The sequence below is a fragment of the Panthera uncia genome (assembly GCF_023721935.1).
Source record: "Panthera uncia isolate 11264 chromosome C1 unlocalized genomic scaffold, Puncia_PCG_1.0 HiC_scaffold_4, whole genome shotgun sequence".
Lineage (NCBI taxonomy): Eukaryota > Metazoa > Chordata > Mammalia > Carnivora > Felidae > Panthera > Panthera uncia.
This window is the reverse complement of record NW_026057585.1, coordinates 66,449,625-66,468,064: the sequence shown is the minus strand read 5'-3', so window position 1 is coordinate 66,468,064 and position 18,440 is coordinate 66,449,625. Positions and strand designations below refer to the sequence as shown.

The following is an 18,440-nucleotide window of genomic DNA, read 5'->3' as shown; positions in this document are numbered from 1 at the left end:
GTTCTAGCAGTGGAGAAGCAAGGGTCATAATTCCCAGCACCTCCTCTCCAGGCCCTCATTCACCCAGGGCTGAGGCTTGGAATGGATGAGCCACCTGCAGCAGTCAGGTCAGTTGGAAAGTCCCTCACCAGATGCTGGGAGGATATATCTGCCTCCAATTAATTGGAGACTCTTTTTGAAGGGAATAGCAAAAACTATGCCAAGAGAGTGGTGCTTGTGAAGTGGCCTGCTGGAAGGGAGCCAAAACTACTAAGCTTGTTTAATTTAGAGTGTCTGATCAGGACAAGGTTTGGTGCAGATGGGGGTCCATAGAACTCTCCTGAGAGGTGGGTAAGGGAATGATAATTGAGATTACTAACTTCCAACAATTACTCAATTTAAAACCCAGCCAAAAAGATGTAATTATTTTTCATACATTTGTTTGGTCATGTTGCCAGCTGCAACTCCATGATGTTTTACTTCAAAGGGGAAGAAAGAACAAAGGGGAAGGAACAGAATGGAAGGGAGCTACATTATTTTGTAGTCACCATGCTGATAAGAACAGTGCTGCCTCTCTCTAGCTTCTTTTACGCGGTCCTGTCTTCTGTCCTCGGGCTTTTCTGTCCACAGGGTGATTAGTTCCCTCTAGCAGGTTTCTGAGATTCTAGCTTTTCCTCACAAGTCCACATAAGGACTATTGTAGAAGCTGCCAGGCTCCATATTTTAAAGTCTTCTAATCTCCTCATATTTGCCTGCTCTGCTCCTAAACTAAATTGAATTTAATTGAGTTGACTTGGAGGCAGGTAAATTCTTGTTCGTTTAGATGACTTATGCTACTGGAGTTAGCAGCATAGTCAAACTCAGGGACTGATATCAAATTGATATAAAAAATGCCAATCTAGGTATTCCAGAGAAGCCTCTGATAATATGCATGGATCTCTGTCCTCGGTCTCAGGGCTTGTCCTGCTAAACACTTGTATACTTGACTTAAATTAATACTTAAAAAGTATATACGTTAAAAATTTAAGTATATACGTTAAAAATTAGTGAAGACACTAATATTACAGATAAGAGAATCCAAGAATCAAAATAATCACAGCAAGCTAGAATAAAGGGCTAAAACCAATGGTAGGACAAGTATAAAGGGTCACTATACTTGTAAAATCTACTATAGGCTAATGTATCCTGGATTGGATCCTGTGGCAGAAAAAGAACATTGGTGGAAAAACTGATGAGATCTGAATATAGTTCTATAGTTTAGTTCATAGTAAAGTATCATTGTTAATTTATTTGTTTTGACAAATGCTTCATGGTTGCATATGATTTTAACAGAGGAAACTGGATGAAGGGTATGTGGGATCTCTCGATATTATCTAACTTTTTCCCCCATTTCCTTAAGAATAAATGATTATTTAAAAAGTGTGCCATACTGTATAGAAATCAACATTCTCTCCCATAATTCTGTGCACCTTGGACTACAGTCAAGATGTCACTGTTCCCTCCCTACATCTTCAAATTAACTTTCTCAGGTCACAACAATAAGTCTTCCCAAAGGGGACCTTCTGGAAAAATAAGCTATTTCCTCAACTTATATTTCCCTCTTTTTATAGCATGCACCAGCCATCTATCCAATAAACATATGTTGGGGAGTGAGGAGGGGATCCACTTCAAGCCCACAATTGTTAACAGTCATAAGATTGGAGAAAAGCACAAGGGGATAGGTCAACATACTGGCAAAAAATCCTGTGGCAGCTTGGAAATAACTCTTCATTTCATTCATGGTGGAAACCCCACTGTCCAGTGCATAGGCATGGTCGAGGAAGGCCAGTGAGTTTCAGAGCCACAAAGAAATTATGTCACATAGGAGGTGAGAGATAAGACCCACAAAAAGTTCTAGAATGCCCTCTTCCTGATAGATGGTTACTGTGGAGTCACAAAGTGCACAGAACAATGACTTGTACAATAGATCTCTGAATGATACAAGGAAGGGATATGTGATAAGGGTAGCAGCAGAATGAGCCATCATCTCTCGAGTTGTCTCCTTGATAACTTGGTCAAAGGAGGATGTAACTTCTTTCTGTACATTTTCAGGTCCTAACTCATCAACCTTTTCACACTTCTGGTCATGCTGTAAAACTTTACCATAGACCACAGTTCCAAGGACTCCTGAAAACAGTCTTGGAGTTAAGTCTATGACTTAACTATGACCCATGCTTCCTATCGATGCTCACAATGAACTAGGATAACAAAACAGGCCAGGAAGCTGACATACTTGCCGCCCCAAAATATTTCATCTTATCATCTTATTCTTGGAGGAAGAGGCTCGCATCCCACCTGGATGAGCACTTTCACGTACATGAGTGGCTGGGACATAATGGTGAGTCCAGGAACACAGGAGCACTTTACTTGCTGTGTCAGCCATGATGGACCTGTGGACAGTCAACTTTTTTTTTTTTATAAATCTAAAATTATTTAAAAATAAAAGATTTATTTTTTTATTTTTTTCAATATATGAAGTTTATTGTCAAGTTGGTTTCCATACAACACCCAGTGCTCATCCCAAAAGGTGCCCTCCTCAATACCCATCACCCACCCTCCCCTCCCTCCCACCCCCCATCAACCCTCAGTTTGTTCTCAGTTTTTAAGAGTCTCTTATGCTTTGGCTCTCTTCCACTCTAACCTCTTTTTTTTTTCCTTCCCCTCCTCCATGGGTTTCTGTTAAGTTTCTCAGGATCCACATAAGAGTGAAACCATATGGTATCTGTCTTTCTCTGTATGGCTTATTTCACTTAGCATAACACTCTCCAGTTCCATCCATGTTGCTACAAAGGGCCATATTTCATTCTTTCTCATTGCCACGTAGTACTCCATTGTGTATATAAACCACAATTTCTTTATCCATTCATCAGTTGATGGACATTTAGGCTCTTTGAATAATTTGGCTATTGTTGAGAGTGCTGCTATAAACATTGGGGTACAAGTGCCCCTATGCATCAGTACTCCTATATTCCTTGGGTATATTCCTAGCAGTGCTATTGCTGGGTCATAGGGTATAAGATTTATTTAAAACATATCAGAGGAATTAAAATCGGCTTATTCATGAACAACAACAAAAATCAACTACAGGGAGGCTTCACTGCTAAAAGAAGCTAACGTAAACTCTGGTTACATTTCTAGAGATTTAGCATCCACAGCAAAACAGGAAATAGTCCTATTCTGCTGTAGGAGGCTTATATTGCCTATAAAGTTTTATATTCAGTTCTGATATTTTATAAAGGTAATCAACAACCTAGATTATGTCCAGAGAACAACAAAGAAGGAACAAAGTTTAAAAACCATGGAATCTGCAGAAATGTAGAATAATGGGGGGAGAGGAGAAAGGAAGGGACTAGTCTGGAAAGGACTCATGATGGGGGTGTGGTCACTAGCTTGCTGTCTTTGCAGGCCTGTCCACGGGCTAAAGGAGCAAGTAATGTAAAGTAGACCCAGAGGGTGGAGCTAGAATCAAGGAGAGAGGCTACAAGGAGATGGCTCTTTTTGGGAATGATGGGACTTTTTTCTCTTTGAAATGGGGCTCAGGCTGCCTCAAGAGATGTGTGAGCAAAGGCTGAAAACTCCTATTTCAGGAATATTAAGAGAAGATGTTGGTCTATACAATTTGGGTCCCTGCCCATAGGAGATTCCTAATACATTTGCTAAATTTGAATGTGACCTCTATAGTCTTTATTAACTCGAGAAATTGTGTGAGGTGTTAAGTCAGAGAAACCAGCTTTTCTAGGCATTTCTATGTCATTCTCATTTTTAAAAAAAAATTTTAATGTTTGCTTATTTAATGCTTATTTATTTATTATAATTTATTGTCAAATTGGCTTACATACGATACCCATTGCTATTTTTGAGAGAGAGAGAGAGAGAGAGAGAGAGAGAGAGAATGAATATGAGTGGGGGGGGGGAAAGAGAGAGAGAGAGAGAGGCATAGAATCCAAAGCAGGCTCCAGGCTCTGAGCTGCCAGCACAGAGCCAACATGGGGCTTGAACCCATGGACCATGAAATAATGACCTGAGCCAAAGTCGGACGCTTAACTAACTGAGCCACCCAGGTGCCCCTTGGCATTCTTGGCAGTAATTTTCCTCCAGGTACTTTTGGCTAACAAATATCTCTGTCCATGGGGGAAAAAGCCACCGAAAGACAGGCAATAGTTAACCTGACTTCTAGATCAACTGTCACCAGCGAGTGCAGCCTGGAGATGGAAGACTTAAGTGTCACAATGATCATGATCCTTCCTGGATGGTTCCTCACTGCATCAGATAAAGTCCAAATTCTTTAGGTTGGCATTCAAGGCACTCTTGGCCCAGCCTCCACCTACCTCTCTTCCTTTCCACATTACTATCTTTCTTTTCTTCTTAGGTTGATCCTGTGCTCTTGTCTTTTGGAACCACATAAAACTATCAAGACTCAGTATTGTCTCAATTTCCATACCATATTTTTTTAAGAGAGGGGGGCATGCAGAGAGAGAGAGAGAATCTCAAGCAGGCTCCACACTAAGCACGGATCAATGTGGAGCTTGATCCCATGACCTGGGATCATGGTCTGAGCTGAAATCAAGAGTTGGAAGCTTGGGGTGCCTGGGTGTCTCAGTTGGTTGGGCGTCCAACTTTGGCTCAGGTCACGATCACACGGTTTGTGAGTTTGTGAATTCGAGCCCCGTGTTAGGCTTTGTGCTGACAGCTCAGAGGCTTGAGCCTGCTTCGGATTCTGTGTCTCCTTTTCTCTCTGCCCCTCCCCAACTTGTGCTCTGTCTCTCTATGTCTCTCAAAAAATAAATGTAAAAAATAAAATTAAAAAAAAAGAGTTGGAAGCTCAACCAAATGAGCCACCCAGGTGCCTCATGTGTATCTATATTTCGATTCTCAACTCAAGATGCCTTCTTCATTAGGACTTTGTTTCCTCCCTTGTGCCCCTTCTCTGCCCACTACGTCTATTATATCAAGTCTCTTACCATTATTGTCATTATTAGTTTTTACATCTGTGTTGCCCACTACATTGAGTACTTCTGAGGGATAGGGTGTATTTTGTATTCATCTTTCTGTCTCCAGCACCCAATACAGAGCCTGGCAGGCAGAAGGTACGCATCAGATATTTGTTGTATTGAAGAATGGCTTTGCAAGAACTTAGTAAATGATTATATAGGTGAATAGAATATTTCCCTATCCAGAACTGGTTTAGAGTCCATTTTTTGGAGTCTAAAAAGGCTTGGCTTCATGTCCCAACTGCATGATATATAGACAAATTACTTCATCTCATTGTGCCTTAGTTTTTAAAAATGCAAATGGAAGGAGATAATACTAATATATCTCAGAGCTTAAATTCTTCTAAGTGAATCCTTCACCCCAAAACTCATCCTCTTTCCTGATTTAATTTATCCAATATTGTCTGTCTCTTCCTGGAATGTGAGCCCCATGAAGGCATGGATTTCTGCCTGTTTTTCACTGCTGTATCCCTAGAGCCTAGACCATGCTGGTTACATGTTAGGTATTCAAAAACAGTACAAATCACATAATGGGAGCATTGTGAGGACTGAGTGACACAATGTATAAGAAGATCATGGCATTGGGCCGACCACATGCTATGCACTCAATAACTACCATTATTATAAAATAAAAGGCAGATTAAGAGGCAACATTATGACAGACTGATGTGTGACTCAGAACATACAATCAGGATATTATAAATGTTTGAACCATAATTTTTATTGGAATTGGAAAGGATGCTTGAAAAATCTGGTCTGACTCTCTGAGACCCAAAGAGGAAGAGTGCTTTTCGCAAAGTCACAGAGCTAGCCAGTGACAGAACCTAGACAATTACTCTCCTATAAATGATTTTCTAGTTATTCCATACAATACAGGATCAGATTCCTTTCTTTGTTAGACACTTCCTTTTGGCAAGTTTTGTTAAGTACAGGAATGGCTCTCTCCATCTAATCCTTTCAACACACGCACACACACACAGAGTTAGGTGTTCATCTAATTAGTCCAATTATGTATAAAAATAATACCATACTTTACTGTGTCTGATGGTACAAGGTTATATGATTTAAAAACTAATGTTTGTCAATTACAATCTACTTCCAGCTATGTTGGAAGGAGTGTATTGGTAAACTCTATCTCTGAAAAACAAACATAAAGCTGGACAAAACTGAAGCAAACATTTCAGTGTTTTGGAAACTGACCAAAGGCATACAACAATCTCATGTTATGCTTAAAAAACCGCTAAACTTCAGTTAATAAGACAGGGAATCTGTGATGTGCTGTGGTTGCTCTACCTTCCTCCAAGCTTGGTGAAAGCAGGGTTCTGTTAGGACAGGCCATGCTGTGAGGATTGTCAAAGGGAATCAATTTGGAAGAGAGGGCAGTGCTCACACCTAGCAGCATTTTCTGTGGAAACACTCACCACAGAGGTCGGCAAGTAAGGAGGGCCTGCAGTTCCATAGCTGGGACAAACATATTCCTGGCTGAGACTGGGTGCAAGCCAGAAGGCTCAAGCCAGTCACACACTCCTGAAAAGCTCTGAAGCTGCACAAATGCTCATGGTCAACACGACACAGAAGGGAAAGGAGAAGCCGGAGAAGACATGAAAATTGCCCAGACTTTGACTGTACTCCCCATATCTACATATAGATCCACTGACAGAGGACAGAAGCCTTATGTGCTCAGGGTGGGTAAGCACAAACCTAGCCCAATAATAGCTGACTGCTAAACTACAAAGACACAGGGTTGACTCTTTGAGAATCCAGTCTTATAAATAGGAAAGAAAAAAGAAAAATTGAGCTGAGGCATAAGAGAAAGACACCAAGATAATTCACTGGTAAAGGTTAGTCTTTTCAAAAAGCAGTGCTAGAACAATTGGATATCCATATGCAAAAAAATGTAAGCTTAAACGCTTACCTCATGCCATACATATAAAAATAATTCAAAATGGATCACAGACTGAGATGTAAGCAAAACCATAAAAATTTTAGAATGAAACATAGGAGAAAATCTTTGTGGTCTTCAGTTGGGCAAAGAGTTCTTAGATAAGAATCCAAAGCATGATCCATAAGAGAAAAAAAATTGATAAATTAGGCCTCAAAATTAATTCTGTTCTTCAAAAGATATGGTTAAGAGAATGAAAAGATAAGGCATAGATAAGAAAGAAATATTTGCAAAGCATGTATCGGACAAAAGACTTGCATTCAGAATAGATAAAGAAATCTCAAAACTCATTATAAGAATACAAATAACCCAAAATTTTTAAATGGGCAAAATATTGAAACTGACACTTTATTAAAGAAAATACACAAATGGCAAATAAGCTCATGATAAGATAATCAACATAATTAGCTGTTAGGGCAATATAATTTAAAACCACAATGAGATATGCTACATACCAACTAAAATGACTATAATTAAAAATATAGATAATTCCAAGTGTTAGCAAGAACATGGAAAAACTATAACCCTCTCTCCTACATTGCTGGTAGGAAGGTAAAAAGACATTACTAACTTGGAACACAGTTTGACAGATTGTCTTTTTTTAATTTGAACATGAACTTACTATATGACCCAATGATTCCATTCTTAGAAATCTACCTGAAACAAAGTGGATCACATGTCCACTCAAAAGTATGCACATGAATGTTCATAACATCGTTATTCATAATAGCCCCAATATAGAAGCTTTCTAAATGTCCATAAACTAGAGAATAAACAAAACATGGTATATATCATTTTAATAGAATACTATTCAGCACTAAAAATGAATGAATTGCTGATACATAGTACAACATGGCTAAACCTGAAAAATATAATGCTAAGTGAAGGATGCTGGAAGCAAAAGACTACATAATGCATAATTCCATTTATATGAAATGCTCAGAAATGGCAAATTTATAGTGTCAGAGAAGGTCAGTAGTTGCTAGGATTGGGAGTGGAAGTGAGGAATAACAAAGGAACTTTTTGGGATGATGGAAACAGAATCTAAGACTAGATTGCGGTGATAGTGTAAAACTCTATAAATTTACTAAAAATCATATTACCGGTCCTTTACAATGGGTGTATTTTATGGTATATAAATTATACCTCAATAAAGGTCTTAAGATAACAAGAAAAAATAAGATCTTTCCCATGGTATTTTTATCTTAAATGTCAGATTGTGGCATTGATGCATGTTCAAAGGTGAGGTTAGAAGACACCACTAGAGAATAACAAAATAAGACACCATTTCAGATGGCATAATTAGTAGCAATGGTAGCTATGGACATGGTGATTAATCATTCCAGCACTAGAAATACAAAATCTTGCTTCCTGCTTACTCTCCCTAAGATCTGGATGTTGACATGTTTAGCCTTCCCACTTGTAATTATCCTCCCTCCAAATTGGAATAAGGATTAACTAATTATAGTGGTGCCTTCAGACATGAGCCATACCAAACACCCTGGTAATGAAGAACTGTCCTGTCTCTAAAAGTATGCCAGAAAGCCTTAAAGTCTTTGGTATCTGCTTTGAGGTCCAACCCATAGAGTTTCTCCAAACTAGTTTAGCCAGCACAGGTACACCCTGCACTTTCACTAACTTTACTTTCTTTAAGATGCTGCTTTGGATAAGGTAATTTCTTTCCTAAAAATCCACTGTAGCTCTCAGTTGGTCCAATGCAGAAAGCAGCAGTAGTCCATCAAAACGGCAGGATGTGGTATCAGAAGTCATGGGTTTAAACCTTGGCCCTGACATGAACTAGCCATATGGCTTTAGCTAAGTAACTTAACCTTTTTAGCCTTATATTATTTACCCCCCAAACTGGGATAATTCTGCCTACTCCATAAAACTACTATGAAAAATAAGCAAGATGGTATACATAAAGTAACTGACCCAGTATCTGTGTTAAATCTGAATGACAGTATGACAATTAACTCTTTCTAGAGTTTGGCCCCAATATTCCTATTTATCCTAATCTTATAGTAAGAAGATTCCTTATTCCAATCAAACCAGACTTCTAACCAACTGCCACCATGCAATGACTCTGGCTAAATCTTGCTCTCTGGGCTGCCTCCTCCCCAACTCTGTATTTACTAATCCTACCCATCTTTCAAGAGTCAGCTTAAAGCTCATCTTCTCCATGATGTTTAATCTGACCATTAACTCTCTAGACAACTAGTGAGATCCTTAATTATATATTTTTAAAATTTTATTTCTGTTTGAACATATCCCATTTCCTCAGGTATAGGAGACATTTCTGAAGGATACCAAGGTTTGTTTTATATCCCCCAGTGCCCCTTGCAAGGTCTGAAGTAGGACAAGATTCTCAACTTATTTTTTTTTCCTGAGGAGTTCCTCAAAGAATAACTTGAAAACACTATTCCAGTCCATCTTTTTCATTTTATAGATGAAAAACTTGTCCCCAGAAAGGGGAAGTAACATTCAAGTTTCACATGAGTAATTTGGTATTAGAGTTGAAAACAGAATTCAGGTTTCCTATGGCAGATACTTCGGGCTGCCCTTCAATATCAGTTCTCCTACACATCTATAGGACTACCAATTTTTAGCTGGAAACATGGTCACCCAGAATAAAGACTTCATGTCTCATCCTTACTTTAGGTAAGTGTGGATATGAGTTGTATGAAATGGGATAGAAGAGAAAGTGCTACATAACTTCATTTTCTCCTTTCTCCCCCTACTTTCTTCATCCTGCTGTCTGAAACACAGATGTGATGGTAAGAATTCCATTCTCGATCCACACTGGATCATGGGATTGAGGGGAATGCCCCAGGGATGGCAGGACAAAAAGCTGAAAAAAACTGACTCCCTAAGGCTTTCAAGGGATACAATATCAGCTCTGGATTGCCTATAGGCTTTTATATGGAAGAGAAATAAACTTCTGTTTTGTTTAAAGTGCTGTTATTTTAGATACAGATTTGGATATTAGTTGTTGGCAGCATAACTGATCCTGTTACCCCTCCTATCAACTTTCTAATGCTCTTAGTTCTTCACATTGCCTCTAGACATATATATTAACTCATTCTTTCATTCATTAAATAATTTACTTAATAGCCATTCAGGATGCACTTACATTCTGCCTGGCATAAATCTAAGAGGGGGCTGGAGTGGACACAGGAATGAAATGTACAAATCCCGCCCTTAAAATTAAAAGTCACAAGTATTGAATGAACTTCTCACTGTCTTAACTCATATCACAATTCTCAGATTGGCAAACACTCATCTCAGAATTTCTCTGACAGTCTCATATCAATTTCATTGTTCCCAGTAATAAAATGCTGATCAAACTATATGTGCTTAATATCTTGTATTTGCCTCTCTACATCCACTCTTTGCCCTTCTCTATCATTTTCTTTGACCACTGTGGCTTACTTGTATGTACTGCATCAATGGACTCTCTTGTCCTCTGACTTCTGGTTGGGTTGGTTAATAGGGACCCCTAGCAGGAAATCAGACGGAAGTAAGAGAATGAGTTCTACATACTTAGTTTTCTCAGCTCCCTCCCTGTGGGGTCATCTTAGGCTAACTTTTTCCTTAACTGAAGGTCACTCACTGTTTCACTCAAGATGGCCCACAACATGACTCTACTATTGGGTTCTGATAACCATTCCTTCCCTTCACAGCCTTTGAGTTCTAGCCCCAGGGAAATGCCCCAGGGAAACCCCGAGGTTTCCCTACACACTGCCCACACCTTGTAAATAGCCCATTTATTAAACCCTCCTCAAAGTATCCTAATGTGAGGCTGCCATCTGTTTCCTGCTAGCATGTTGACTGATATACCATGTGTCCAATTCTAAGTTCAAAATATATGGGCATTAGATACACATGGCACCCACCAGAAGCACTGTTAGGGAGAGGGTTAGAGTAAAGGGAAGATATTTAGCAAAATCTTAGTGCATAGAGAATCTCAGACTATAAGAACATCATCATGACCACTAGCTTTTGAGATCAGATTTGACTCTCAGGTACCTGAGCCATATGCAAGCCCTCCTTTTTTCTCTTTTTTTTTTGGGGGGGGGGTATCCTGGACTAGACTCTATGTCTTTTAAACAGTCTAGTCTTGAAAACTTTCAGTTAGAAGTGGGGTTCCCTTCTAGGTGGAACTCACAGTCACTGGGCAGAATCCATATTTCCACCACCATGTATCAGAACCTCCAGTATAGTACTTTCTGCTAATTCCACCAGTATCCTCTTGTAGGAGCTTTAAAGTACTCAGTATGCCTATTTTAGAGGCATAATCCACAATTCTTAAAGAATGAAACATAAAAGCAAATTATCACCTGTTTATTCATTACAAGTAACTGAAGTATCACTGACCACAGAGAACAATGGTAGGGAGAACAATGCACCCCCCTCCCAAAATGTCCAAGTCCTAATCCCAGAAACCTGTGAATATGTCACTTTACAAGACAAAAGGGGCTTTTACAGAGGTGATTAAATATCTTTAGATGGAGACATCATCCTGCATTATCTGGGTGAGCCCAACATAATCACAAGGATCCTTAAAAGTAAAAGAAGGAGGCAGGAGATTCACTGAGTGATTCAGCATTAGACTCAACCAGCCATTGTTGGCTTTGAAGATGGAAGGGAACTACAAGCTAAGAAATGCAAACAGCCTCTAGAAGCTGGAAAGGGCAGGGAAATAAATTCTCTCCTAGAACCCCCAAAAGGAATGCAGACCTGCTGATACCTCAATTTTAGCTAGAAAGACCAGTTTTGGACTTCTATTGAACGGTAGGATAATAAATTTGTGTTGTTTTAACCCACCAAGTTCGTGGTAATTTGCTACGCCAGCAATAGGAAACTAATACAGAATGTAAGACCAAAATCTCCAGACCCAGGGAACTAAGCCCAGGGTAAGGAAAGGCTGGGAACTGAGGGATGACAGAGACAAAACACAGTGGGCAGCACAACAAACCACACACCAGTTGCTAACCTGCACTGCAGACAAGTTGCATTCATTAAAAGACAAATGTATGTTTTATCTCAGAGACTCCCACTCATAAAATGCTTTCATGCCTTTTGTAACACCTAGTAGAAGCTTCCCTCTTTTTTCTCAGAGTTTTTGGGAGACACTAAAATTTTTGTATTTTGTTAGCATTATCAGCTTCATTCAGAAGGACAAGCATTTGCCTCATATCTTATTCTGTGACTTCTTGTTAGCCACAGAGGCAAAGAATGGCACAATAAAAATAACTATTCATAAAAGTTCCAGAGCATATGCAAAGAATCAATATCTATTATTTGCATTCTATAAAAACCCATTGCTAAGCACTTCTCCCAAGGCTGCCTGTTTCAGACTAGGCCTTACCACGCTCTGACCCAGCTGCTCCCGAAAGAAGTAATCCATGTTTCTCTTTTGCAGGCTGTCAAGGTAATGCTGAAAGCGTGTGTATGTATATGGGTAGCAGTAAGCAAATTGGTAAATATCTTCTTCTCGGTCAAAACAAAATGCAAAGGACATCACATAATTCTTCCTATGGTCCGGACACCGGTAGTAGTAAACATTTTTAGGTGGCAGCCTTTGCCTGAAAGATACAAAGAAAAAAAATTGGGCATATCAGATAATCATTCAAGCTTCAAAGGTAATAAACAGGAATAAATGCCCAAGAGAAAAAAACTGTAACATCAAGAAGTCTAGGTGGTGTCTGGGAACAACAACCGTACCACCTATGGTCAAAAGGAGTCCAGGATTTGGCAGCACTTTATTCAAATTCCAGCTCTACCCTTTATCAAATGTTTGGACAATGCAAAGGTAAACAAAGATGAACAAGTTTTAATCATTGTTTACTATTATTTGGAGCACTCATTACATGCCCAGGCAATGAGCTAGATTCTTTTTTTTTTTAATGTTTATTCATTTATTTTGAGAGAGAAAGAATGCATGTGTGTAGGGCAGAGAGAGAGGGAGACAGAATCCCAAGCAAGCTCCGTACTCTCAGCACAGAGTCCCATGTGGGGCTTGATCTCACAAATCATGAGATCATGACCTGAGTCAAAACCAAGAGTTGGGTGCTTAACTAAACTGAGTAACCCAGGCACCCCAGGGAAACTCAGATTCTTGATGTATAATGGTAAATAAGAGAGGCAACATGTTTATCCTCATGCAGTCTATATTCTGGTGGGGAAGAAGTCAATAAAATATTAAAAATAAATACATTAAACAGTTACAGACTCTTAAAGCACCTTGAGGGCAACTAAAGAGTATGATGTAAGGGGCATTTAGGTGGCTCAGTTAGCTGAGCATCCAACTCTTGATTTCACTTCAGGTCATGATCCCAGGGTCATGGGATTGAGCCCCACATTGGGATCTGTGTTGAGCGTGGAGCCTGCTTGGGATTCTCTCTCTCTCTCACCCTCTCTCTCTGCCCCTCTTCTACCTCCTGGCTTGCTCATGTTCTCTCTCTCTAAAAAAAAAAAAAAAAAGAAAAAAAAGTGTGATGTTATACTAAAAATAAACAGGGGAGGTCTACTTTTCCTAGGGAAGCCAGGTTTTTGTATTGTAAGGCTAATTCAGACCTTTTTTTAAAATAAGCTAATGTGCACTGTAAATATTGAAGGGGGAGGAAAGAATATTCAACTTTCTTTAAATTATTACTATTGTTTTTCTACAGAGCATAACATGACACTAATTTTCCACAGAAGCACTTTGGGAAATACTGCTTCAAATATACTACGTAAGTAGTTTTGCTAAGTCATCATGCTCATTCTCCAATAAGGAACTCTGAAACATATGCATGAGAAAAGGCAAAATGTTCCAGTCATAATTCCCATAACTTTTTTACATTCATCCACATCACAGGCTCACTGTACCCTATCATGATGTGTGACATCCAAACTATTCACAGTTTTCCTGCAGTGAATGACTCTTATTACTGTCTCTTAAAAACCCCATTAATCCTACAAAACCCATCCCAAACTATACATTTTCCATGATCATCCATTGACAATTCTGGGCCAGTCCAGCTCCCACATTTCACAGCAACTCTTGCTTCTTTGTTGATGGCTTCGTAAGTCTTACCCACTCAAATCAGTTTGGAAGCTCCTAAAAACACAAGTATATTTCTGGGGGCTACTGGCACATTGGGTGAAGGATGCCAGGCTCATCTGTAGGGGCTTGGCATTCAATTGAAAAGCCATAGGGCCCAGGAGCATGTGAAGGAAAGTGTGAGGAGGGTGTAGGTGATGAGGTTGAGGAAAATAACAATGGTGGTGACTCCAGGTAGGGCAGCCTGAAGAAAATTGTTAAAAGCACCCAGAGCATTATAACATGCTAGTAGTTTGTTGCAGAATCTTGCTTCTACCTTGGTGTCCTTCTGAAGCTGCCTAAGTAGCTAGAGTGGAAATTAAGGCTGTGGGCTTCCTGTGGAAGAGCAGAGGTTACAAGACACTAATTTTGTACATACAGCAAGCTTCTATTGTTTGCCTGTAGCCCTGGGTCCCATGAACATCAGACATTAAGTGAAATGCAGAGAGGGGAAGAAGATGCAAATTAAGGAAGAAAAAAAGGAAAAGAAAGATTGAGAAAGGAATGAGGGAAGAGAGAAAGGAAGGAATGAACAGAATATGCATAGTATGGGTTGTTTATGGGGCTTATTCAGTACCTGATTTATTGTACTTTATTTTTTTAATGTTTATTTATATGAGAGAGAGAGAGAGAGAGAGAGACCATAAGTGTGAATGCACAAGCAGGGAAGGGGTAGAAAATGAGGGAAAGAATCTGACAGTGCAGAACCTGATGTGGGGCTTGATCTCACGAACTGTGAGATCATGACCTGAACTGAAATCAAGAGTCAGATACTTAACCAACTGAGCCACCCAGTCACCCCAAGTACCTGATTTAATTCGCATAAAATCATTTGGTCAAGGTGGGTATTATTCCACTTTGCCAATGTGGTCATGGAGGTTCATGAAAGTTAAGGAGCTCACTCATTACATCAAGTGAGTAAATGATAGAGCTAGGACTCCAATTTGTTTCTGTCTGATTCCAAGTCCAGTACCTAGAACACTCCTCCATAGTCCTTGATAAATTATGAACTTCTGCTATTCCAGATATGAGTGTGTGCAAAAGCCAGGAGGCAAGAGAGAAAAAAGCAAATGTTGGAACTGAAAGGAATTCATCGTGGCTGAAGTACAAAGAGTGAGAAGGGAATTCATGAGTAATGTGTCTGAAGAGGAAGGCAGAAGCCAGACTAGAAAGGGACTATATGAACCATGTTAAAGAATTTAAAAATGATCCTGAAGTCACAGGGTACCTTTCAAGTGAGTGAAAGAAGTAAAGTACCATGACTGCCAGTCCAAGGGATCGATGATAGTGGTCAGAAGGACAGAAGGAGAGTAGCTGCACAGGTGTAGAAAACAAGACAGATTTGACTATTTTAGAAAAAAGTGGCTTAAGTGATGGGACATAAGGTCTAACTAATATGGGTTAGAACCTGGTAGCACTGAGGAAGGCCGGATGGTAGAGAGAAAAGCATAACCAATAAAGGAACAGGGATTTTCATATAAACATCAATGGTAGTATCAAAGGCTGTCTAGGGATGTGCTTGGGCCCACAACAGAATCCATTTACGTCCTACTCCCAAAGCCACCACAGATAAATATACAGGTAACAATAGTCTTCTTGTAATGTAAATACAACTTTTAAGACAAGTGCTGCCCCCTCCCCCAGGCACTCTTCCTTTCCAGCCAGATTGCTACCCTAAACCTTCCTATATTGAAATTTTGGGGCTACCAGTGATGAGGCAGAAAAATAATGGCCTGGAAGGAGCATGGGGAGTCAAGAGGAAAGTCGTCCTCTCCTGATACTTCTGTCCATGGAGTATAAGTGAATCAACAGTTCCTGAGAGGGAAATGGGGGGAATAATGACCTCCAAGATATCAGGTCTTACTTCATTGTTTTATGTAGCAAATATTTGTTACGTATCATGTACCAAGCATTGTTCATCTAAGAGAAGATGTAAAGGAAGCAGTGGACTAAAAGATTGAGAACCCAAGTAAGATTAGTTACCATGAAGCTGAGTTTCAGAGGAAAAAGTGGAAAGTGGAAAGTTCTTGATAGAGAAGGGAACAGTGAAAACCAAGATAAGATCAGTGCAGAGGTAAGGGTATAGAAAGAACAGATGATAGTCTAAATTTGTGATGTGATTGAAACATGCAGAAATGTGAGGCTGATGGACTAACCTAGTTTCAGGGTTCCCAGTTTGCATTCAGGAAGAATGCCAGTTGAAAGTGGCCTTGAGGTCTCTGGTTAGTGACCTGTGACCCTAGCTTCAGGCCCTGGCTCACAGATCTGAGAGCAAGGTGAGCATGTCTTGATATGTTAGTGATTCCTACAGTGACGGGCCCCTCAGGTTATGATGCTGATGTTCTCAACTCTTCATTTACTAGTATATCCGATCAGGGTCCATGCTTTAAATTCAATCACCCCAGTTTTCTCCTATTCTAGCCAAGTTTAGCAACTTGACTCTGAGAGCCTACCATCTCCACCAAATTTGATTATGTGCTATCAAGAGAATTCGTCTAATGCTTGCAGCTGTCCCAGCTCCTCTCCTGAGTGGGTCGGATGTCTAACCTGATTTGCAGACAGAGTGAAGGTAATGGGCCCTGGGGTAATCATTCAAGGAAGTCAAGATGCTGCTCAGGGCTTAGATTTTCTAGAATCTCTAAGAGTACAAATAAAAATCCATTTGAGAAGGGCTCAGTAGGCCAAATTCATGAGGACTTTCAAGTAACACAAAGAGTAGAGGAAAATAAGACTGGGACTAAGTAGGAGGAAACATGTGTCTCTCATTTGTAATGCATTTCTGGTTTTTCTCTTATTTTGCTTATTATGTTTTTACTATGTCGCAGGCATCATGTTGAATGTTGTATATGCATTATCATTTAAACCTCACAATAATCCCATGAGCCAGGGGCTATTAACATCCCCTTTACATAGACAAGAAAATTGAAGCTCAGAGAGGTAAAAAATTCCCTGAAGTGACAGGGTTAGTAATACTCAGGGCTTATATTAGATGCAGACTAATGTGACTTTGAAGTCTGTGCTCATAATTCCTATGGTACCTTGCTACCCTCCTTTCTCCCTTTGCCATCCAGTCATAGCCCTATTTCTGCTTCCAGAAAAACCTGCTCTCCCAGTACTCTCCTGTTAAAGACTCTTCAAACAACTCCCTATCTTCATATTCTGGTTTGGCCTACAAGGCTCCGTGAGATCTCCCTGTGATCCAGTATCACCAGCCATTTCTTCCTCCTTGAATCCTATGTTTTATTCATACTGAGCTACTTACAACTCCCTAACACAATTTTATGCTATTCCTCCCATACCTTTATGGGATCTCTTTTTATTTGATCTTTCTTTCACTTGGAGTGATTCCCCTGTCATCTTACCTACTTGGTGAACTGCTACTCATAGATGTGCATAAGGTAGACTGTCAATAAAGGCTAAAGTATTTTTTTAAATGAACTAATTAATTAATGGACAAAAGAATGTATAAATAAATGTCTACCCTTTAACATACTTCCTCTCTGAATCCTTCTCTGACCATTCAGTCTTCATTAATTTATCTCGACTTTGACACATAATAGTAAAATAAGTTTTATAACTTGGTATGTCTGTTAATAATGAACACCAAAAGTAAATGGAGATTTCTTCAAAGAAAGGTAGGCTTCTTGAAGACAGGAAGAGTGTCACCTTTTCCCTCTCTTTCTCACTTTTCACTTTGTCACTTTCCTCTCTATCGTCTCTTCACAGAGAAGTTGACAATACTTGGTCATTTTAAAAAGCTGTAATAAAAGGAAAAGAAGACTCATCTCTGAAGATAAATGGTAGACATCATAGGGAGGTAGATTGTAGCTCGGTATAGAGACTCTTTAATATTCAGCTGAAGGGCAAGTAGAAAGGCCCATGTTATAGGGGAGTGCAAGCATGGGAAGCTTTATGGGATCCCATCAAGTAAGTTCCTATACTTGATGTTAGGTTAGACAAGGCTGCCTTCTGATTCTGTTTAATACAGGTGTGAGATATCACTGAAAACAATACAACAATAATGATAACAGCTATTATAATTCCTAATATGTATATATTATTGACCATGTGGTAGGCCATTGTAAATACATTATAATATATTAAGTTCTTTAATCCTCACAACCATCCTCTGAAGTTATTCCTGTCATCCCAATGATATGATGAAAATGAATATGGGGTCAAGAATGCTTGTTTTTTTTTTTTTAAGTTTATTTATTTATTTTGAGAGAGACACAGCAGGGGAGAGGCAGAGAGAGAGAGAGAGAGAGAGAGAGGGAGAGGGAGAGGGAGAGGGAGTGGGAGAGAGAGAGAGAGAGAGAGAAAGAGAGAGAGAGAGAGAGAGAGAATCCCAAGCAGGCTCTGCCCTGCTAGCGTGGAACCCGATACAGGGCTTCAACTTAAGAAC

General features: G+C 39.6%; 1 protein-coding gene and 1 pseudogene across 9 annotated transcripts in view; both read right to left on the bottom strand.

Annotated features, from left to right (window-relative positions):
* BEND5 (BEN domain containing 5) overlaps positions 1-18,440 on the bottom strand; it is a 1,448,520-nt gene that overhangs the window by 500,131 nt on the left and 929,949 nt on the right. For all 9 annotated transcript variants that reach the window (XR_007455035.1, XM_049618594.1, XM_049618596.1 and 6 more), the window contains one exon: positions 12,320-12,536. Coding sequence is in view for 8 of the 9 variants with exons in the window: in XM_049618594.1 (XP_049474551.1) it covers positions 12,320-12,536 (217 nt within the window). In the remaining variant the exon portion in view is untranslated. The remainder of the gene's footprint in view (positions 1-12,319; positions 12,537-18,440) is intronic.
* LOC125913465 (mitochondrial carrier homolog 2-like) lies at positions 902-2,401 on the bottom strand (annotated as a pseudogene).